The sequence below is a fragment of the Chiloscyllium punctatum genome, chromosome 22, assembly GCF_047496795.1.
Source record: "Chiloscyllium punctatum isolate Juve2018m chromosome 22, sChiPun1.3, whole genome shotgun sequence".
NCBI lineage: Eukaryota > Metazoa > Chordata > Chondrichthyes > Orectolobiformes > Hemiscylliidae > Chiloscyllium > Chiloscyllium punctatum.
This window is the reverse complement of record NC_092760.1, coordinates 91,111,412-91,135,831: the sequence shown is the minus strand read 5'-3', so window position 1 is coordinate 91,135,831 and position 24,420 is coordinate 91,111,412. Positions and strand designations below refer to the sequence as shown.

At 42.0% G+C, this 24,420-nt stretch overlaps 1 protein-coding gene across 3 annotated transcripts in view; it reads right to left on the bottom strand.

The window, feature by feature from the left end:
* Positions 1-11,386: 11,386 nt before the first annotated feature.
* Positions 11,387-24,420, bottom strand: part of ano1a (anoctamin 1, calcium activated chloride channel a) — a 214,552-nt gene continuing 201,518 nt past the window's right edge. For all 3 annotated transcript variants that reach the window (XM_072592818.1, XM_072592819.1, XM_072592821.1), the window contains 3 exons: positions 23,966-24,150; positions 22,981-23,086; positions 11,387-15,358 (listed from right to left, as the gene is read on the bottom strand). In XM_072592818.1, the coding sequence (XP_072448919.1) occupies positions 15,068-15,358; positions 22,981-23,086; positions 23,966-24,150 (582 nt within the window). In that variant the 3' untranslated portion in view covers positions 11,387-15,067. The remainder of the gene's footprint in view (positions 15,359-22,980; positions 23,087-23,965; positions 24,151-24,420) is intronic.

Sequence of the window (24,420 nt, the reverse complement as noted above, 5' to 3'; positions counted from 1 at the left end):
TACAGATCTCTGTGGCAAGGAGTTCCAAAGCCTCACAACCTCATCTTACATTATTCTGAGACTATGTCCTCTGGTCCCAGACTCTCCCATGAGGGGAGAACATCCTCTCAGCACTGACCCTGTCAAGCCCCTTAAGAATCTGATAGGTTTCAATGAAACCCCTTCTCATTCTTGTGAACTCCAATGAATAGAGTCCCAACCGGTTTAATCTTTGCTCAGAAGACAATTCCTCCACACCGGGGATCATCCTTGTGAACCTTCTCTGAACTGTCCCCAATGGAACATTTAATTAAATAAAGAGGAACAAGACTGTTCACAGTACTCACTCACTCCTTTCTGCAGCCCCTTCACTTTGCAGAGCTTCTCTCTCCTGACCTCCCTCCCCCAGCCTCTCCAGCTGAACCTCCTCCCAGTGCTGTACTCTCAACTTCATCCCAGATGCCTCACTTCCTGTTCCCAGTTTCCTTCCTGCCCCTTACCTGCCTCATCCAATCACAGGCCGACTCTCTCCTGCATTTGCTGAGGAAGGGTCCCTTGACTGCAAACATTAACTTTGATTTCTCTCCATGAGTGCTGCCAGACCTGCTGAGCTTTTCCAGCAATTTCTCTTTTTGTTCCTGCATTTACTGTTGGTAAGTTCAGAATGAACCCATTAGCAGCAAATCCAAGAGTGAACCAGCCAGTGATTGGAGGAGTATCTTGGAGACCGTTCTGTGATTGGTCTGAATTTAAAACTGTATATTCCCTTATTTTCCAGCCATGACAGTGGCACTGAGATGTGCAATTGGGAAGTATTGTTCTGCAGTGGAACAGATACCTCATAGAACAATGCTACACTTTAAAATGATCTAAATGCTCCAAACAGAAGTATCCTAAATTTAACTAGATCAATCTTATTTAAAATGATCTTATATTTGTAGATTGCCCAATGGGTTTAAATGAGTAACCATTTTGAGAAGGAATTAACAAAACAAAAATCAAGAATGAGTTAATTATTATTAACGGCTGAGGATCCTGGGATTGTATTCATTGGAGTTTAGAAGATTAAGGGGAGATCTAATAGAAACTTACAAGATAATACATGGCTTGGAAAGGGTGGATGCTAGGAAATTGTTTCCGTTAGGTTAGGAGACTAGGACCCGTGGACACAGCCTTAGAATTAGAGGGGGTAAATTCAGAACAGAAATATGGAGACATTTCTTCAGCGAGAGAGTGGTGGGCCTGTGGAATTCATTGCCGCGGAGTGCAGTGGAGGCCGGGACGCTAAATGTCTTCAAGGCAGAGATTGATAAATTCTTGATGTCACAAGGAATTAAGGGCTACGGGGAGAATGTGGGTAAGTGGAGTTGAAATGCCCATCAGCCATGATTGAATGGCGGAGTGGACTTGATGGGCTGAATGGCCTTATTCTGCTCCTGTCTCTTATGGTCTAAATTCCTGTCTTTGAAATATGGGTCAAAATTCTGGAACCCCCTCCCTATCAGCATTGTGACCAGCAATGAGTTAAGATGAGGAGGAATATTTTTCTCTCAGAAGGTAGTTAATCTGTGGAATTCTTTACCATGGAAGGCTGCCAAGGTTGGGTTATTGACAGACAGACTTTTATCCAATAAGAGGGAATCATGGAAAAGACTGCAAAGTGGTGTTGAGGATGATCAGATCAGCCATGATCACATTGAATGGTAGAGTGAACGCAATGGGCTGAATGACCTACATCTCCTTCTACACCTAATGCTCCTATTGTAGGTCAACCTACAGCAGGTGGACTACAACAGTTCAAGGCGGCAGCTCACCCACACCTTCTCAATATTGTCAAGGGACAGACAATAAATACTGGCCCAGCCAGCGACACCCATACCCCTGAGTGAATTAAAAAGTGTAATAGATACTAAGTGATTAATATTAAATTAAAATTGCGCAAGTAGTTTCTGGGCAGAATATTGATGAAGGTATCATTGCTTCGAGTAGCACAAAATGTGTTATATATATGCAGTCGATCAAGTCGCAGTTGAAACCCTCTGGATGCATCACAGTCAGATAAAAACCAGCAGGAATTAATTAGTCATTCAAAATATTTCTCAGAAATAGTTTGTTTCTTCTCAATGATCTGCATTCATGCAAAAGGTATAAATATAATAATTGTACACACCTGGTACTTTCTCTAATACTACAACTCCTCAATAAGGGCAAAACCACAGAAGAACCACTAGTCACATAAAAGGAACAGATTGGGTTTAATTTATAGCACAGGAAATAGAAAACAAAATAAAAATGTGATTGTGTGGCCAAGGAGAGACTGTGTGAAAGAAATTCAGATAAATGTCACACTCGCAGACTTTAATAAAATAAACTGAAGCTAATGTTTGGATTATGTAAACCTTCGAACTAGAGTATTAAATCTCTCAAACAGTCTGTCACTTTGGACACAGATCACACCCATTTGCTCCATCCACTATATTTCAATGACCTGTTATGTTGTGATCAATTCTAAGAGGAATCAGAAAATAATTAATGTATCCTCCCTTGATTGTTTAAACTATAAATAAAGAAATTGTCAATGATGATGTATTAGATTGAAGAGTTCATTTACATTAGGGAAAAGGTATTTGTGCATTTTCCAGATAGATTATTGTTTCAAGAAATATTGCTTAGGAAAAAAAGTCAAAAAAGCTTCGCACTTTGAGAAGCGACAGTTGTGAAAACTGTATAAAATGATCGAGATAGATTAAGATCCAGAGGTTGTTCACCCTCATCTTAACCCAAACCAAAACACAAACAGACATTCCTTCACTAAGTCACCATTGTAAGAATGCCAGGAGAGTGATGTGGGTTTGGTCATTAGCCTAAGAATACAAGTGCCACATTTCGAAAAGTAACAACTAATATTATCCCAGAATCCTGGGAAATGTGGCTGTTAATATTAATTCTCATTTAGTGTGTCCAATATCCCACCCCTGGAGAGAGAATCCACCCTGGGCTACAACTTGGCTCAGCACATTGAGCAGTTTTCACACTGGTTACATTTCTCTCTCTTCTTCGTCTCCTGCAACATTTACATCTTGTTGAGCTGTGATCCCATTGCCACTTCAACCAATGAGGTCATTGACTCACCGGGTCTCCAGGCAACGATGGTTTGTAGCCAATGCAGATAAATAAGGTCTTTTCCCTGGCATTGGGGAGTCCAGAACTAGAGGGCATAGGTTTAGGGTGCGAGGGTAAAGATTTAAAACAGGACCTAAAGGGCAACTTTTTCAGGCAGAGAGTGGTGTGTGCATGGAAAGAGGTGCCTGAGGAAGTAGAGGAGGCTGGTACAAGTACAGCACTTAAAAGACATCTGGATGGGTATAGGAAGGGTTTACAGGGATATGGGCCAAATGCTGACTAATGGGACTGGATTAAATTAGGATATCTGGTTGGTGTGGACAAGTTGGACTGAAGATTCTGTTTCTGTGCTGTACATCTCTATAACTCTCGGACCTATTTTTTTCCCCAAATCAACCTGTTCAGGGGTGTGATACAGTGATAGTAACATAGCTTCTGTGACCTTGTCTTAGAGAAATTGAGAATCAACTCGGTAAAAACAATGACTGCAGATGCTGGAAATCAGATTCTGGATTAGTGGTGCTGGAAGAGCACAGCAGTTCAGGCAGCATCCAAGGAGCTTTGAAATTGACGTTTCGGGCAAAAGCCCGTCATCAGGAATAAAGGCAGTGAGCCTGAAGCGTGGAGAAGAGCTTCAGGGCAGAGGAAATGACCTGGGAGTTGCAGTAGGAGAGGGACTCCCTGAAATTCTTGTAGAGAGAGGAGGAAAATTTCTTCAAGGCAGGCATCCTTGCAAGAGGATTCACATTAGGGTTAAAATCAACAAGGTAAAAACAATGACTGCAGATGCTGGAAACCAGATTCTGGATTAGTGGTGCTGGAAGAGCACAGCAGTTCAGGCAGCATCCAAGGAGCTTCGAAATTGACGTTTCGGGCAAAAGCCCTTCATCAGGAATAAAGGCAGTGAGCCTGAAGCATGGAGAGATAAGCTAGAGGAGGGTGGGGGTGGGGAGAGAGTAGCGTAGAGTACAATGGGTGAGTGGGGGAGGGGATGAAGGTGATAGGTCAAGGAGGAGAGGGTGGAGTGGATAGGTGGAAAAGAAGATAGGCAGGTCGGACAAGTCCGGACAAGTCATGGGGACAGTTACTGAGCTGGAAGTTTAGAACTAGGGTGAGGTGGGGGAAGGGGAAACTGTTGAAGTCCACATTGATGCCCTGGGGTTGAAGTGTTCCGAGGCGGAAGATGAGGCGTTCTTCCTCCAGGCGTCTGGTGGTGAGGGAGCGGCGGTGAAGGAGGCCCAGGACCTCCATGTCCTCGGCAGAGTGGGAGGGGGAGTTGAAATGTTGGGCCACGGGGCGGTTTGGTTGATTGGTGCGGGTGTCTCGGAGATGTTCCCTAAAGCCAGCTGGTAGAAGGCGCCCAGTCTCCCCAATGTAGAGGAGACCGCATCGGGAGCAACGGATACAATAAATTATATTAGTGGATGTGCAAGTAAAACTTTGATGGATGTGGAAGGCTCCTTTAGGGCCTTGGATAGAGGTGAGGGAGGAGGTGTGGGCACAGGATTTACAGTTCCTGCGGTGGCAGGGGAAGTGCCAGGATTGGAGGATGGGTTGTTTGGGGGCGTGAACCTGACCAGGTAGTCACAGAGAGAACGGTCTTTGCAGAAGGCGGAAAGGGGTGGGGAGGGAAGTATATCCCTGGTAGTGGGGTCTTTTTGGAGGTGGCGGAAATGTCGGCAGATGATTTGGTTTATGCGAAGGTTGGTAGGGTGGAAGGTGAGCACCAGGTGCGTTCTATCTTTGTTACGGTTGGAGGGGTGGGGTCTGAGGGCTGAGGTGCGGGATGTTGACGAGATGCGTTGGAGGGCATCTTTAACCACGTGGGAAGGGAAATTGCGGTCTCTAAAGAAGGAGGCCATCTGGTGTGTTCTGTGGTGGAAGTGAGAGTCTAGGGATGCGTTGCTGATTGCTATCTACTGACCCCTAGTGGAAGAACAAAGAACAGAGAAAATTTACAACCTAGGAACAGGCCCTTCAGCCCGCCAAGCCTAAGCTGATCCAAACGTACTGTCTAAACTTGTCGGTCAATTCATAAGAATCTGTATCCCTTGGCTCCCCACCTACTCATGCATCTTAAATGAATCTACCATGCCTGCCTCTAGCACCTCTGTGGTACGGTGTCTCAGTGGTTAGCACTGCTGCCTCACAGTACTAGGGTCCCAGGTTCGATTCCAGCTTCAGGTGACTATGTGTGTGGAGTTTGCACATTCTCCCTGTGACTGTGTGGGTTTCCTCCCACAGTCTAAAGATGTGCAGGTCAGGTGAATTGGCCATGCTAAATTGCCCGTAGTGTTAGGTGCATCATTCAGGGGGAATGGGTCTGGGTGGGTTACTCTTCAGAAGGTCGGTCTGGACTTGGTGGGCTGAAGGGCCTGTTTCCATACTGTAGGGAATCTAACCTTATTTACCCCATCCATGCCCCTTCATGATTTTATAAACCTCTAGAAGGTTACCCCACAGCCTTGGAGAACAAAACAACTTAGCAAAGGCCAAGAGCTGCATCTTCGTGCACATTTTAGGCATCAACCTTACAAAGGTTATGAGGAAAATTTAATCAAATTACAGGGAAACTTTCCAGTAGAATACAGGCATTTGTCTGTTCATATACTCATGACCATGTCATCTTAGATGAACTATGATTGAACACTCAACAAATGTTAAAAGATCAAACACTGTCCCCAGCAACGCCCAGACAGACTGTAAACATACTGTTAGCCACTGATAACTCTGACCTGAATGAGACCAGCCCAGAGATCCACATCCAGAGCTGGTGAAAAGTGTAGCTCAGTGCAGGTGGGACCAGTGAGCAACGGCCTTTGAGATGTTCCAAGTTGAAGCTGGAAAGCCAGTGTAGAAGTGGAGAATGCAGAGTGTGCAGTTCGCAACAGGAAGGAATCAATCCGCTCCAGCAAGTGAACACAACAGAAGTAAAAGTATTTACAGAGCTGGAGAAGAAACTAACCTTCAGAAAATGCACAGATGGCAAGTTCAGAGGGTGCAGCAGGTGGTGAGGAAACTCTTCCACCCTGAGACTAACTCAGCCAGTTTTCCAGAGAGTCACAAATACACAGAGTCCAAGGCAAGGCTGCAGTGGCAGCACTGAAAATTAACCAAAGACCACATCAATTTGCAGGAGTGTCAGCAGCAGGGGGACACAGAGGGCTGAGATGAACACTTCCTGGCAGATGTGACAAGGTGGAGAACAAGCATTTGACTGCCATGATAATACAGGGCCCAGGAGGAATTTTGGTCTGGAGACAAGAATGTAAGAGGCAAAGAAACAGGTGTTAACCTTGATACCAGAGAAAATGTATCAATTCTTTTGGATGCTTCTGTGTGGTTGAGACCAGGGATCCTCAAACCATCCTTCATTAAAAACTTTGGGATTTAGGACAGCTGAAACTCCAGACATACCTGCACTTTTACATTCAGCAGACAGTTGTCTGAAAACACAGTTGAGTCTTTTTTGAAGAATCTACCTTTTTGGCAGAATATAGAGAACGGAGAGAAGGAAAAACTTCTTCAAACCAGCATGGTGAATCTATGAAATCCATCACCACAGAAGGCTGTGGAGATCAGGTCAATGAGTATATTTAAGACAGAGATAGATAGGTTCTTGGTTGTTAAGGGGATCATAAAATATTGGGAGAAGGCAGGAGACTGGGGTTGACAAACTTGTCAGCCATGATTGAATGGCAGAGCAGATTCAATGGGCCAAATGGCCTAATTCCTGCTCCTGTGCTTTATGGTATTAAGATAAAGTAGTAAAGATGTCTACTTATTGCACAAAACTCTCCCAGGGATGCAGCAACTGAAACTGCAGTCACAGTTCAATGAAAATGTTCCTGCAGGATTGGATAGGCTGATCACTGTTGGAAAGGAGGAATGTAACATGTTGCTAGTTACACTTCTCCAACAGTAAAGGAATGATGAGATGCCAAGAGATATGGAGTTAAAGAAATCTTCAATCCTGCAAGAGCGAGTTTTCAGGGCTTCAAAATAAATTTAAGATCACTGGTGCTTCAGGCAGTGTTGATTTGCCCATAACCACACAGGTAGAATCCAGTTGTATGTACAGTCTAACTACCTCAGAGCATTGACTGACAGCAGTCAAACAGCACATTCAGGCATCACAGGCAGAAAATGAGAAGCTTAAAGAAGATTTGTAAAAATCTTGGCACTCAGACATCTTGTTTTCTCATCCAAGCGACACTGAGAAAGGTATTTTGATGGAGGAAATAGTCCATCATTAAAGTTTAGAACTGCAAGACCACCATGAACAACCAGCTGAAGAGAACTCTCTGCTCCAGTTAATGAGTGAAAACAGAGTCTTTCAGAAATAAAGATGGAGAGAGAGAGAACGTGGAGATTTGGTCAGAAATTACTAGAGAAATTCAGCAGATTTAGCAATATTTGTGACGAGGGAGAAACAGAGTTAGCATTTAGAGTCTGATATTGGAATCCATAGTTGTTTCTCTCTCAGGTTAATTTGCTGTTAGCTTGGTCTCATCACAGAATTACTTGATCCAATTAAAGAAAATTGAAGCACATATCTGTAAAGACATGAACATCCATCGTGCATCACAACAGAAAACCTCCTGGGTAATGCCAGCATGCAGTTATCTATTGGGTAGTACAGACAGGTCCTAACATGTCAAATGCTTGTGGGAGTGCCATTGAAGCTGTAAAGCAAAACACTCTCAGGCAAGGCTGAAGCTTGAAATATATTTCATACAGGTAATCGGACACCTTTGTACCTTCCATTCAAATCCCTCACGACCAATATCCTGGGGATCATCATTGAGCAGAAACTCAACTGGACTCACTACATAAACACAGTGGCGACAAGATCAGGTCAGAGGCTAGGAATACTGCAATAAATAACACCTCCTGACTTCCCAAAGCCTGTCTACCATCTACAAGGCACAAGTCAGGAGTGTAATTCTCCCCACTTGCCTGGATGGGGGCAGCTCCAACAACACAAGAAACTAGACACCATCCAGCTCCCTCCACCACTGATGCTCAGTAACAGCAGTGTGTACTATCTACAAGATACACTGCAGAAATTCACCAAAGATCCTCAGACAGCACCTTCCAAACCCTCAACTATTTTCGTCTAGGAGGACAAGGGCAGCAAATACACAGGAACGCTACCACCTGCAAGTTTCCCTCTAAGCCACTCACCATCCTCACTTGGAAATGTATTGCCATTTCTTCACGGTTGTTGGATCATAATCCTGGAATTCCCTCCCTAACGGCATTGTGGGTCAACCCACAGCACATGGACTGCAGCGGTTCACCACCACCACCACTACCACTACCACCACCACCTCCTCCTCAAGGGCAACTAGGGCCAGGCAATTAAGGCTGGGCCCAGACAGTGAATCCATATCCCATGAGTGAATAAATACACACAAATTCAGAGTCAATAAAAATATTGCTGTGCTGGAAGTCTGAAATAACAACAGGATGTGCTGGAGAAACTCAGCAGGTCTGGCAGATCTGTGGAAAGAAAGCAGAGTTAATGATTTGAGTCCATATTACAGTAATTTTACAACTTGATAGAGAGGGAACATCACCACCTGTATGTTCACCTTGAAATGATATCCCTAGATCTGGAATAATATTGCTCCACTGTTTCTCCATAGTCTCTAGGTCAACATTTTGCCATTCCCTCAGTAATAACTATGTCCCTCCACCCCTGCAGCAGCTCAGTCAGCAGAACCATGCTCTCAAGGCCAATTCAGGAATGCCAACAAATGCTGATTAGGACAGCAATAATATATCATTAAACTGAATATCACATGACTGAGTAATAAATGTTGTAGGAAGAGTTATGACTTAGCCTCAGAATAGCAGAGGAATACAAAAGATCCTGTTATCACTGATGTTGGCTGAAGAGTCAGAGAGTGGTTCTTTAATACCACTATCATCAGATTTCTGAAAGAGGTGGACATTTTCAGATGTTGCAACATGGACAGGATTTCATAATCTAGAGGATTCACCGAACAAGGAAAATTTGCAGTCAGAAATTGCTTGACCTTTTGAAAATATGGAAGGTCACTCATGCCCGTGAGAAGATAGGGCCAATGCAGGGCAATCCCGGTTCTAGAATCTCAGAATTATTAAGTTGCAGGTGGTCATTTGGCCCATTGACCCTGTACTAGCTCTTTGAACAAGCATCATTACCCAGTGCCAGCCTCCTCCTTCATCCCCATCCCATTACAGACTGTTTCTATCCAAATAAACATCCAATGTTCTCATGAATCCCTCAGTTGAACCTCCCTCCACAATATTTTCAGGCGGTGCATTCCAGACCCTAAATATTCACTGTGGGAAAGAATTTATTTTCTCTCGCCTCACCTCACCTTTGCTGATCATATTAAAGCCCTTGGATTCTAGTTCTTTTCACAAGGAGGCCAGGCATTGATTAACTTAAGGTGCTCTTCCTGCTCAGCTTTGTAGGAAAGTTAGATTTTCAAATCAAAATTGATTGTCATATCTCAGTTTTGTTGATTTTGATAGAAGTTTCACAGCTATAGATCAGGAGTGTCTGTTTTAAGGCAGCATTCATAGGTAGAATATTGAAAGGGACTGCCAGGATTGATGCAGAGGAGGGCAACTGATGCAAATAAATGAACATGGGACCGGAGAGCCAAAGAGACACCAAGAGTGGCTCAGTGGTTAGCACTGCTGCCTCTCAGCACCAGGTTCAATTCCACCCTCGGCTGACTGTCTGAAGTGTTTGCACGTTCTCCCACTGTCTGCGTAGGTTTCTTCCAGATGCTCTGATTTCCTCCCATAGTCCAAAGATATGCAGGTCAGGGTGAATTGGCTATGCTAAATTGCTCAGTATTTAGGTTAGGCGCATTAGTCATGGGAATTGTAGGGTCACAGGAAAAGGGTAGGGGGATGTTTCTGGGTTGGATGCTTTTTGGAGAGTTGACCGAATGGCCTGTTTCCAGAATGTAGGAATTCTATTCCAAGTTAGTTCATTAGTGACACCCTAGCAAAACAATTGAAGCTTCAATGGAGATATAAAAGTCTTTTTTCAAAGGTGGAATACTTACAAAGTGGACACCATGTGAATATTATGAGCAAATACTAATGACGCTTATCAGGACCAAATCCACTTCAATGGGACTGTTGACAAAGACAGGGGTGAAAATGCAAGAACATGACTAAACAAAGTCATCTGGACCCACAGTGGAATGGACAAGTGATATTTCAGACCTAAAGAATTCAAAACCTTGAAGTTAATAACTTTTCTTTGCAGAGATGATGGTTAATCTTATTCACACCTGGAGACTGAAGTGTAGAAAGACAGAGACATTCAGGTTGAACAAATTTGAATGCAAGTCTGAGACAATGCTAGAATTTAAATTTTCAATACCTGCACTAATTGGACAGGTTGGACCACATGGTCTGTTGCCGTGCTGTACAGCTCTAGGATCCTATGACTCACGGATTTCTCTCACTTCTGAGACACAAACGGTCAGTACCAGATCACCACCTAACCCAAGACCCTTAGGATTGCAGTCCTCTAAGAGCTTCTGGGTAATCGGAGGCTAGCGGTTCCATGGGATCTTCACCAGGAATTAGGTGAGTGATGTGGGATCATGGAGTGTCTTGGGAGATGTTTGGATGTGGTGGATTGTCAGAGGTAAGGACTAGCTTGGTTTACAATGGGTAGTCCCTCTTTCCTGATGCCAGATTCCCTCATTCAGGTTCAAAGTGCCTTTGAAAGAGTGGCCCTTCCCAGATGGCTGTGGGATTGCCTGGTGCCCTTCTGCAGCAGGAGATAGGGCTTAGTGAACCACCGCTGATAACGATAGGTTCAGAAACTAGCCTGACGGACATGCTGCTATGGTTAGTGGAGATTCCCCCAGGCCCATTCTCTTGGGAGACTGATGTCTTACCCATCATGATGTGAGACCAGCATTAATGGCTTTCATTGCGATGGGTGCATGAAATCCCCTATATTGTCACATCATTTAGATGAGATTAGAAATTTATTGTCATGTGTACATTTACATGAAAAAAAGTGAAAAGCTTTATGGGTCACCCCACCTCTGCACCTACAATGACAGAAGTCATGCATCATAATAAAAAACTCAAATTAAGACAAAGTTCATCACAGTTCAGTTAATAGCTCCTGGGCTGGGGAAAAGTCAATTAAATGTGTGTCCTCCAGAGGGGCCAAGAGACGGTGAAGTGTAACTATGAGAAATTCAAGAATACAGAACAGGATAAATGACATCTTCAAATAAAAACCCTAAAATTGAACTTTATTTGTTCCGGCATATATTCATTATTCATATTATTTTGCATAGTTGTATAAAGATAAAATTATGTCAAAATCATTAAAGTACCATTACATTGGAATCCTGTCAAACAGTATAGATCAGGATTAGGAAATAATTGCTCATATGCAAACTTCCTTACAATAGAATAGGTTACATCATTAATACACTGATTAAGTAAGGAGAGAATGGGGGACATGATGACAACTTGAACAGTAAAATATTGCCAAGGACCCATTTCGAAGGAGTGAATTGATGTACATTTGTGCTTCATTAACAGGATAGTATTTCAACAAATTATCAAACTTCGAATCACAGGCGATCTGCAAATGAGTACTTTGTTAAACTTTCCAGGATAATGAATAGTTTTATACAAAAATATTTTAACAGGCTGAGACTTAAGAGTTTTCAGAATTCTAAGCGGTTATCTGGTTCCCTGCATTTCCACAATTTTCAATGTGCTTTTACATGTGATTCAGCCAACACACTCAGATAAACGGGAAACAAAATCTTTGCACACAAATGATGCAGTTTCTTTTTTGAAAAAAAATGGCAAGACTTTCTTCTCAAAAGTCTATTGTGGACAGTGAAGAATGACCTAAATAAATTTTCTGCCAAAAGAGTAAAGTTGTTTTAAAGCAAAACATGAAAGGCATACATTTCAACACATCAAAACGCACTAGGCCATGGTAACGGAGAGAAATATGTTCAAACAAAATAGAATGGCAGCAATGTCAATTTCAGCACATGATAAAGGAAGGGATCTCTGGTCTCAGTTCTTTATTTTACAAATTATAAAACAGTTTGCAAAGGATTATTGTCCAGCAGAATGGAAATCTGAATCTACAGCCTACATCAGAAGTGTATCAGCATCCCAAAATTATCTCCCCTTCTACAGTACTCAGTAGAGTTTTGTAGAATCCCCACTTAAAATAATATGCTTCAGAATCTCACAAAAGGAGAGAATGTGAATCTATGTAAAGCATCAAATTTTCAACTTTATTTGCAAACAGTCCTTCAAACTGTTCAAAGTATGAAGAATAGCAATGCTGTTTGTAACATCCCTTACTCAATGCAAATAGATCATACTGCTCACAGTCCAGTTCATGTCTTATTGGCAGATTACTTTCTATGAATTTCTACTTTAATCAACATAAATCAAGATACAATTTAAAGTGAATGATTTATCTTTTCTAAAAGAGATGTTGTTGTTTATCGAATTGTGTTATTTTGAATGCGGAATTTTACATTGACATGGAGCAGGTTTAATTTTCGGTCGGGTGATGCAAACTTAATTAGTGACTTTGGTTTAAGGTACAAGATTTGTACATTCTCTCAGATTAGAGGGGAAAAAGCATTTCCCAGTGAGTTATTTACCAGGTTTCTAGATCTGTACTAGCCTAATGTACTTTGTGTAAAAACAATTACAGTTCATAATGGACTGCCTTTTACAGGCTCATCACGAACACAAGATAAATGTTAGGGAAAGCCTAAACTGAGCATTCATTTAAACTAAGACTTTTTAAATTTCAAGACATCAGTTATCTAGGTGGAAGTATATGTATTAAACATTACGAGCTAATCATTTTATTTCAGTAGTGGCTGACATAGAGGGAACTCTGTGCAGTTGCATCACTAGAACTTACAATTGGAAAATTTAGACAATATAGTTTGTTTTAAGGAGCAATTAGAAATTATGCGAGAGTTGGAACACAGACATAAATTAAAGCATTTCTTCACAAACTGTAAAAATACACACGATAAATATGCTTTGAAATGCAAATTATGGGAAAGTAATATCTACAACCGATACCGATGACACCGCTGTGAGGGGTTACTCTGAATGCAATCAGTGAAGGATGTTCTATACAGCTGAGGTATAGTGTCACAGGTTAACCCTCTACAAAGTGAAAATCACCCTCATAAAAATGGACAATGTTCTGCTGAAATGATAATTTTAGTTATAACCCAATTCAAACAAAAGTTAAAAACACTAAAGTGCACATTCTTTAAAAGTTGCTAATTTTCAAAATCGAAACATGAAATACACGTTGATTTTGACCATTGATAATAAAATAGCTTTGATGAAATCCAAAGTTATACTGAACCAGCTTGGAGCCTACAGCTTTACCTTCCAGCTGTAGGAGCTAGGGTGGCTGGAAGGTAACAGCACTGTCAATGGCACCATCTCACACAGTTAGCATTAGATCCATTTAAGAAAATAATTGTAACTATACTCAGCTTTATTGGTGGGGGGGTAGGGTGCGGGTTGATGGGCAGGAGCGGACAGAGAATGTGGGGTGTTGGGGGGAAACATGGTGAAGAGAGGGGCAGGGAGGGAGAAAAGGCAAAAAAAGGAGATAGAAACAGAGATAGAAGGATAAAAGGATAAAAGGATGACAGGATAGTCTTTTCCTCTAAACAATTTAGTTTCCTGTATCAAAATATCAACATCCAGAAAGTTGACTGAATGTAATTATTTCTCAATTTGAAATGGGATCCTAAAACGTGTCCCCACTATTAGTTTCAGAAACAATTCTTAGAATTTGGGACTCCACCAGGAATTAATCCCCTTTATTCAGCCAATCATATTATTGAATGCTAATAACCTATCTACTCAAGCTAGTAAATGGTTTGTGCATCATTCAGGGTCCTGCAGTCTTTGCTAAAAGTTAAAAGGTGCAAGAGTTAAAGATAACTATATCATTGAATTCTCCCACTAAGGCCCCATTGTGAAAGCAAATCAGACGGCAAACTTGGTTTCATTACCACAGGAAGGAAATGGTGCTTATAAAACATCCAGGCATTGGTGGCACTGCCATTAAGTTAGCTGGCTCCTCTGTAACATTAGTTAGTGTGAGGCTGCTTCTAAATGCTCCCAAAAGGTGCTCACATGGATAGAACCAATTTGCTGTGGAAGCTATTCCAGGATTTTCCATTGATTACGATGAATGATCAACTACCAAGAGGGTAAGATACACTGAATAGGAAGTGCCAGGCTGCTTTTGGATTCACATAACTCAAATCACACCAATTGTTTACAAGTTCCCGACTAACTATTACATTTCCCACATTTACTTCCCTCAAAACGAAACGAGGCACTGTGCAGAACACCGCAACTTTGGGCAGCAGTGAAAACGAATCACTTTAAACTTTGGGCAGCAGGGTGAAATCTGCCTTTACCCAAACAGCTAAGGAAACAAAAATGGAGACTCAATTCCTAATTAAACCAGAAGTATCTCTAATAAAAACACAATATATTTTAGTTATGGCAAGAAAGCAATCTGAAAGGAAACTTGTCACCATTGCCGTGAATTGTTTTGAAGCTAATGACCAGACTCACTTGCACCGTTACTCGGGAGATGGAAAATATCTGGAAAAGCCTTCCTGTGGAATACAAAGTTATGACAATCCCTGCCTTGCTTGGTGTAAAAATATAAACTATTTTTAAAGAGTCAAATCATGGTCCACCACATCTGTAAAAGGTAGTAGTTCTTGCATCAACATTTTCAAAATGGCAACACGAGTAACAAAACAGAACTGTTCACCTCGGGAGCTGTTAGTACAGATCAGGGATTTGCTGCTCCTTATTGAGTGACACCTTGCCATTTCATGGAATGCCCCAACTAAAGAAACATAGGTTTACTTTAAAGCAGTTTCTATATAACTTCCGGTCCTGCATTACTGAGCTTGGAGTGGGAAGCATCTGCATCTTCAGTGCAGTTTTCAAGTGGCTCAACATCATTCTCATTGGGGTTTTCATCAAGGTCTTCTTCTTTCCTCTCCTTCTCTTGGGAAGAGAGGACCTCCACTATGTGCTGTTTGGTCTGCTCTTCTTTCAGGAAGAGATCCACCAGTAAAGACTTCTCTTTAGACATGCGATCACTGATTTCCTTTGGAATGTCTGGGATCATCCAGTCCACAAAGTCACTCATAAACATAACTAGGTTCTGGAAAGACACAGGAGAGGGGGCAGTTAGTGGAATCTTACAAAGGAAGAATTGACATTGGTTCAGGAGCATTACACTGCTGAAGGACCTATAATCAGAAAATATATTTGTCCATTTCAATCCAGATCAAAATCTGAAATCCTGACATCAAGTGCTTTGCAATTAATGCAATATGAACACATTGGTATACGTGTCAAATTAAACCAGTAAAATTGGCTGTAACTTTGCTGACAATAATTCAAGATGCTATTAGCTATTACATAGAGTGAGAGAGAAAGGGGGAGTTAAAGAACACTGTGATTCAGTGGCTAGCACTGCTGCCTCACAGCACCAGGGACCTAGGTTCGATTCCACACTCTAACTGTCTGGGGAGTTTGTACATTCTCCTCGTGTCTGCTTGGGTTTCCTACAGGTGCTCTGGTTTCCTCCCATTGTCCAAAAATGTGCAGGTTAGGTGGATTGGCCATGTTAAATTGCTCGTTGTTGTGGTTCTGTTCGCCGAGCTGGGAATTTGTGTTGCAGACGTTTCGTCCCCTGTCTAGGTGACATCCTCAGTGCTTGGAAGCCTCCTGTCAAGCGCTTCTGTGATCTTTCCTCCGGCATTTGTGGTGGTTTGAATCTGCTGCTTCTGGTTGTCAGTTCCAGCTGTCCGCTGCAGTGGCCGGCATATTGGGTCCAGGTCGATGTGTTTGTTGATAGAATCGGTGGATGAGTGCCATGCCTCTAGGAATTCCCTGGCTGTTCTTTGTTTGGCTTGTCCTATAATAGTAGTGTTGTCCCAGTCAAATTCATGTTGCTTGTCATCTGCGTGTGTGGCTACTAAGGATAGCTGGTCGTGTCGTTTCGTGGCGAGTTGGTGTTCATGGATGCGGATCGTTAGCTGTCTTCCTGTTTGTCCGATGTAGTGTTTTGTGCAGTCCTTGCATGGGATTTTGTACACTACATTGGTTTTGCTCATGCTGGGTATTGGGTCCTTTGTCCTGGTGAGTTGTTATCGGAGAGTGGCTGTTGGTTTGTGTGCTGTTATGACTCCTAGTGGTCGTAGCAGTCTGGCTGTCAATTCAGAAATGTTCTTGATGAATGGTAACGTGGCTAGTCTTTTGGGTTGTGGTATATCCTCATTCCATTGTCTTTCCCTTAGGCATCTGTTGATGAAATTGCCGGGGTATCCGTTTTTGGCGAATACATTGTATAGGTGTTCTTCTTCCTCTTTTTGCAGTTCTGGTGTACTGCAGTGTGTTGTGGCCCTTTTGAACAGTGTCTTGATGCAACTTCTTTTGTGTGTGTTGGGGTGGTTGATTTCGTAGTTCAGGACTTGGTCTGTGTGTGTGACTTTCCTGTAAACCTTTGTGGTGAATTCTCCGTTCGGTGTTCTCTGTACCATCACGTCTAGGAATGGGAGTTGGTTGTCCTTTTCTTCCTCTAGTGAATCGGATTCCTGTGAGTGTGGTATTGATGATCCGGTGGGTGTTCTCTATTTCTGTGTTTTTAATGATTACAAAGGTGTCATCCACATATCTGACCCAGAGTTTGGGTTGGATTTGCGCTCACCCATCTCTGGACTCATAGCAGAAGCTGTAATACAGAGATTAGAACAAACAGTCTTACCGCAAATTCAACCCAAACTCTGGATCAGATATGTGGATGACACCTTTGTAATCATTAAAAACACAGAAATAGAGAACACCCACCGGATCATCAATACCACACTCACAGGAATCCGATTCACTAGAGGAAGAAAAGGACAACCAACTCCCATTCCTAGACGCGATGGTACAGAGAACACCGAACGGAGAATTCACCACAAAGGTTTACAGGAAAGGCACACACACAGACCAAGTCCTGAACTACGAAAGCAACCAGCACACAAACCAACAGCCACTCTCAGACAACTCACCAGGACAAAGAACCCGATACCCAGCATGAGCAAAACCAATGTAGTGTACAAAATCCCATGCAAGGACTGCACAAAACACTACATCGGACAAACAGGAAGACAGCTAACGATCCGCATCCATGAACACCAACTCGCCACGAAACGACACGACCAGCTATCCTTAGTAGCCACACACGCAGATGACAAGCAACATGAATTTGACTGGGACATCACTACTATTATAGGAAAAGCCAAACAGAATAGCCAGGGAATTCCTAGAGGCATGGCACTCATCCACAGATTCAATCAATAAGCACATCGACCTGGACCCAATATACCGACTACTGCAACGGACAGCTGGAACTGACAACCGGAAGTGGCAGATTCAAACCACTATAAATGCCGGAGGAAAGATCACAGAAGCGTTTCACAGGAGGCTCCCAAGCACTGAGGATGTCACCTAGACAGGGGACGAAACGTCTGCAACACAAATTCCCAGCTCGGCGAACAGAAGCACAACAATGAACACCCGAGCTACAAATCTTCTCCCAAACTTTGAATTGCTCATAGTATCCAGGCATGCGCAGGGAGGTGGGTTGGCCATGGGTTACGGGGAGAGGGTGGGGAAAGGGTCTGGGTGAGATGCTCTTTGGAAGATTGGTGTGGACTTAATGGTCTAACTGGTTTGCTTCCATGCTGTAGTGAGTCTACGATTCTAACCAGATGAGAATTGAAGAGACGGAATAACTAGGATGCACATCTCACGTGAAAGAGTCGGTGATTATTTTAAGTAGGAACAGGAACTAGCAAGGAAAAGTAGGTGGACAAAAATCTGAGGGGCCAAGGTGAACAAGGGAAAGCAAATGAGTTAACAGTCAAATCGGCTTTAGGTGTCCAGCAGGATGATTGGGAACAAAACCAAAGTGGGTCCAGACAATGAGTCACTGGTGAGGATATAGGACTGAAGGGGAGATTGGAGAACGTAGCTGGGTTATTACCCCAGAAACAGGATGGCCTCTCTTATTCCTATAGTGTTGTGCCAAGGGCAGTGAAAGGAGCTGATGCAGAAATAAAACACGAATGAACAAAAAAGTCAGTTTTACTTTTTCCTAACTTCCTAAGCAAGTTAATGGTCTCTGTGCTGCCTCATTTCAAAGAGGGACCCAGAGCAATTCCAACCATCTGCTCACTGCCCTGCTTGGAATCTAACTGCAGGAATCAGTCACTAAGGCAGTAGCCAGACACCAACCTCCTGCAGTAAGAAACACTCCTTTGTCCCTGTCCTCCTCGGTTTAAATCTGATGGTTCATTGCCATGAACTCCTGAGCGGAGATCAAAATAATATTCACTGATCAGAAACCTTCACAATTTAAAAAAAGAGAACCAATTTCTTCTTTGCTTCAGAGAAGACTTTGGAATAGAGACTTTTTAAAACTAGCTACATGGTGTTTATCTGGCATCATCCAGATTAAAACGGTTTAAAAAATGTGTTGAGATGTGGGGATTCAGCAGCAAGAACACCATTTATTGTCCACCCCTAACTTCCTGGGAAGATGGTGAGGAACCATGTCCTTTATAATACCTTGCATTGCTCTGCCATTTCAGAGGACAGTTGCAAGTCTGGAACACTTGCTTTGGGGTTTGGGGTGCCTGGAGTCACATAGGGGTCAGGCCAGGTAGGAATGACAGATTTCCTTCCCCAACTCAGTGAGCCAGAGGAACTTTCGTGACATCCTAGCTGATACTTGATAGTTTGTTTCTTTAATTGAAAATGTATTTGAGCAACTAAATTAAAAATTGGTTAAACTGACTCCAGGTCTCTTGTTTGCTAATCTCGGCGTGAATTATTACATTCATTGCAAAACAATGGACATTAAAAAGTATGCTCAACTACCTAAAACTAAAATTTAACGAATCAAATTAATATTTCGGCTGAATTCTTCATTTCCCTTTTACTTTACGTCTCCATTTAAAATACCAAACAAATTATTTATGGCTTTACCTATCTGAACGTGCAAATTATTCTTTATTTGAATTTCTAGATCTCCATAGAGTAACACTGAAGGGAATAGAATAAGATATGCTGTCTTCCATTTATTCCAAATAATTTACAAACTGACACCCGTCTCCAATCTGGTCACCTATTTCTCAAATAAATACAATGCACATTTTACAATAGTAACAAAGATTGGAGTGGGAGAAACGGATTTGAATTCACGGAATATTGGGTAAGGAGGGTCCTGTTTGGATGGGATAGGCTCCATCTGAATCCGGTCCTGAAGAAGAGCTTTTGCCCGAAACATCGATTTACCAGCTCCTCGGATGCTGCCTGACCTGCTGTGCTTTTCTAGCACCACTCTGATCTAAACTCCACCTGAATCCAGCAGGAACCAGAGGGTCCTGGCAAATCACAATCAGGGCTGTTAAAGTGCGGATTGGGGTCGGGCTTGGGTTCAGTTGCATAGAAAGTTACAAAACCAGAAAGGTAAAAAGGAGGAGGTAAGATTTCAGGATGGGAATGGGGTCAATTGGTTCTAGAAACTAAAAAGGAAGGGACAGAATGTGCAAATGTCACATTGCACTGAGAAAACAGTGTTGGGAAATTTGATAACAAAAACTTAAAAGCTATATATCTTAATGCACAAAAAACTCAGAACATGGCAGATGAGCTGGCTGTGCAAATGAAGTGATTATAATCCCACAGCCATTGCAGAAACATGTTTACAAGATTATCACAACTGGGAATTTAACACTCAACCTTTCAGAGGCACGGGAGGAGTGGAAAATGTGGTGGGACAGTACTGTTAGCAAGTGATGAAATGAGGACAGCTGAGAGAGATAACCTAGACACAGACAAGAGTCCATTTGGGCCAAAATAAAAATCAGCAAGGAAAGAGAGCATTTGGTAGGAGTGTTTAGACCCCAAACAGTAGCTACTCTGTAGGAAAGGCTATAACTCAAAAAAAAAAGCAGCATGTAATAAAAAAAAGAGAGAGAGAGAGAGAGCAATGTTTATGGTAGACTTTAATCCTCATATTGATTGGGCTAATCAAATTGGAAAGGGTAGACATGACAAATTCAGACCATGTTAGAGATAGTTGCTTTGAGAAATTTGTCATGGAATAAACCAGGGAGCAGGCTAACCTGGCTTTGGTAATGGGTAACAAGGCAGGACCCTGGAGTAAAAGATTTCCGAAGGAAGTATGGATCATCCAATGATAGAATTTAATATTCATTTCGAGAGTGAGAAACTTGGGTCAGGAGAACAGTACTTAAACTTAAAGGGGAATTACAATAAAATGAGGATAGGAGTTAGCTAAAATGAACCGGGTGGATAGATTTGCTGGAATGACAGTAAGAGTCTATCACTGCCTGCTAAAAGAGGCAATTCATGACTCAGCAAGAATATATCCTAGTAAGGAGGGAAGACTCCAAGAGAGAGAAACCAATCATGGCCAGCCAAGGAACTAGGAAGAGTAATAAGTTAAAAGAAAAAGCAAAGGGAGTCAAAAGTCTGTGATTGTCCCAAAGCTCCAAAAAGACAAATAAACCACAAGGAATGTAAAAACTGACAGTCAAATCTTCTTTAAAATAGAAATGAGAAGGGTCAAAACAAACACAGGGTCCTCAGAAAATAAATCTGGGAAGATAATAATGGGGAAACAAGGAGTTTACCAGATATTTTGCATCAGTCTTTATGGTGGAAGATGCTTCAAAACATTCCAATAAGTTCCATCACCATCACTAAAGGCAAACCAATTAGGTATAAGTTCAATACATTCCTTGGTCTTAAAGCTTCTATCATAGGATCCTAAAGGAGCAATAGCAGGATGCATTTGCTGTAATTTTCCAGTATTCCTTGGATTCTGGAGAAGTAGAGAGGATTGGAAAGCTATCAAATGACACTCCTACTCAAAGGGAAGGAGGTAGGCAAAAAGCAGGTAACTATAGGCTGATTAGCCTAACATCTGTTGTTAGCAAAAATAATAGAATCAATTAAGTAGTTAGTGGTAGAATATTTGGAAAATTATGATCTCATCAAGCAGAATCAACCTGGCTTCGTGGAAGGGAAATCACATTGTTAAAAAGCTCTAACTAATTAATTAGTCCAATGTCTCAGCCAGAATTGATGGAGGGGATCCAGTAGATGGGTTAGCATTTGGACTTCCACCAAGGTACCACACAAAAGGTGAAGTTATATATTGGCACAGATAGAAATTTGGCTAATGGGCATGAAACAGTGAATGGGGAATAAGTGATTCATTTTTTCAAATTGGTAACTCCTGACCAATGAGATTCCACAGGCATCAGTGTTGGGACTGCAACTGTTAGAATATATAGGAATGACTTGGAGGAAGTGAATGTACTATAGCTACGTTGGCAGACAACACAATAAGTAGGTGGAAAGGCAGGTTGAGAGGGTGATACACAGTTTACAGAGATATCGGGTGGTTAGGTGAGTGGCAAATGGAGTATAATGTGAGAACGTGTGATTTGTTTATTTAGGAAGGGAAAACAAAAGAATAGGATATTTAAATTGAGACAAACTGCAGAAAGCTGTGACACAAAGGGACTTGGGGGATTTGTCCATGAAACACAAAGCTAGCACACAGGGGCAGCAGGAAATCAGGAAGACTTTTGAAATGTTGGCCCTTATTCCAAGGGGGTTGGAGTAGAAGAGTAGGGAAGTCTTACTGAAGCCATAAAAGGTGCTGGTGAGATCATATCTGGAGTGCTGGGAGCAGTTTTGGTCCCTTATTTCAGGAAAGGGGTAATTTCATGAGCAACAGTTCAGAGAAGGTTCACTAGGATAATCCCATATATGGAGGGGGTGCCTTATGAGCAATGGCTAAACAGGTTGGGACTCTACTCCCTGGGAGTTAAGAACGAGGGGTGATCTCATTGAAATGTATAGGTTTCTGAAGGGACTTGACAGAGGGGAGTGGTGAGGAGGAGTTTCCATTCATGGGAGTGTCTCAGACCAGAGGGCATAGTCTGAGTGTAAAGAGGCAACAATTTAATACTGAAATGAGGATGACTTTTTTCTCGGTGAGGGTGGTCTTTCTCTGGAATACCTTGCTACAGAAAGCTAAGGGGGCAGAATCCTTGTGTAAGGCTGAGATAGAGAGATTCTTGATCAGTCAGGGAATCAAGAGTTACAGGGAAAGTGCACGGGAGGAAGATTCGATCAGCCATGATCCTATTGCCCAGCTACTAAATCTATCAAAATCTCTCTTAATTGCATGCATCGGCTCTCAATCTACCTTTCCACCTATTTGTAGGTAGAAAGATAGATTGAGGGGAATACATACAGATTACTACATAGTTATGGTAAATGACAATTGCCACGGATGAGGTAAAAAGTTGCTAAAGAGATGAACAAGGAGTGGGACAACCCAGGGAGACAGAGTTAACACTGTTGCGTCTAATGCAGAAATGGGAAGTGTCATTAAGCAGCAGGATCACTGCACCTGCTTTTAAAACAGGAATTCCTTTACCTCCTTTAGATGCTGACTGATTTTTCAAGTGAGCAAAATGCACAGTGCAATTTTCATTGCAGTACAGCCCACCCCCTTACTACAGGCGAGACAGGATTTGTTCTATTCCTCCTTCTTGATGATGGAAACTGGACTTACCCAGATTCCCTCATGACCCTCTACGATGGAGGGGGAAGCTGGGAATTACATTTAGGGTGTCCAATTCAAAGTGTGGTCAACCGATAGGGGCAGAGATTCAAATCACTTACCTGGAAAATGATGATAAAAGCCAGTCTGGCTGCTAACACAGACCAGTATTCCTTTGACAGATCATATGGTTGAGAAGACCATGGAGGTTCCCTGTAGTCTTTATATCTATAAAGACATAATTTTGAATATTCAACACAGGTTTTCCCATGAAGGTGTTGTGTTGGGATCATTAATAATAATGACTACATTATTGGTTCCAAAGATGACTATAATTATTAGAAGCAACATTGGGATTTGATTAATAAGAAACTTGCTTATGCCCATTTGCATTTACTTGTACACATTCTAAGCAATTTATACAGAAAGAACAGATAAAATTGAGGAGACAAAAGGATGAATAGTGCTTTTTAAGGCAAAAGTAATTACATTCTTGAATATGGGAGGGGGAGGAATGAAGACTTTTGGGGATATTGCAGGACTATAGATTGGAGGGTAAACTCTGATCAGTTATGATCTTATCGAATGGTGGCGCAGGTTTGAAGCAGTTGACTAGTGTACTCTCGCTCCTTGTTCGTGCGTTTGATTATTTTCAATATAGGCTCAGCAGGCAAAACAAAATTTATCAAATTCAATTTCACTACCTGCCTATCAATAACTCATCTAATATTCCAATAGACTGAAAACAAAAATTGCTGGAAGTCAGTGGGTCAAGCAGCAGCTTTGGAAAGTGCGCAAACAAATTTGCTCTTACATTGTTTATTCCTGTAGACTGCTTTGAAAATGCCTTGTACATTGAATATAAAAATCTGAAGCAGCGAGCCAGGTTATCAATGATTTTAATTGCTTTTGATAACATGGTCAATGCTTAAACATCTTTGACCAACAGTGTCAGGTTCACAATAAAAGAGGCTGGTAATGAACATTTCTTTAATTCTGCTTTTATTGCAATTTGTGTCAGACATCTGGAGGCCGTGTGTTTCAGGGTGTGAACTGCAAAAGAAAAAACCTGCTCTGAAGCAATTCAAGTAATGAGAGGAATTCTACCTGCAGATCTCAACCTTGTATCCAACTGCCCCTGGATCAATAGGCTCTGATCCTGGCTCAAAGTGGCTGACGTTGAAATAGGACAACGTGTTATTGGTGAACCCGTGCAGTGTGCCGTCAGGACTGTACAAGTACAAGAAGACGAGGCGTGGGATGAAGCCAGAGGTGAAGGCGATCACAAATGCCTGCACAATGAAAAATGAAGAATTCAAACACCGTTGTTTTATATTATGACCAAATAAGGTGAATGAATGAAGGCAAAAACCCTCAAGCTCATGTATCAGGTGTAAAATTGTAAACAAAACGACCCTGAATATTTAAACAGACTGTCAATCTAGACAGCCCAGCACACACGCTACCTAAAATACATTTAAATAAAAATGGTGATACAAAGAGGTTACTCAAACCAGTCAATACTTAGCTTCTACGATGAGCAAACTCTAAATCACACTTCC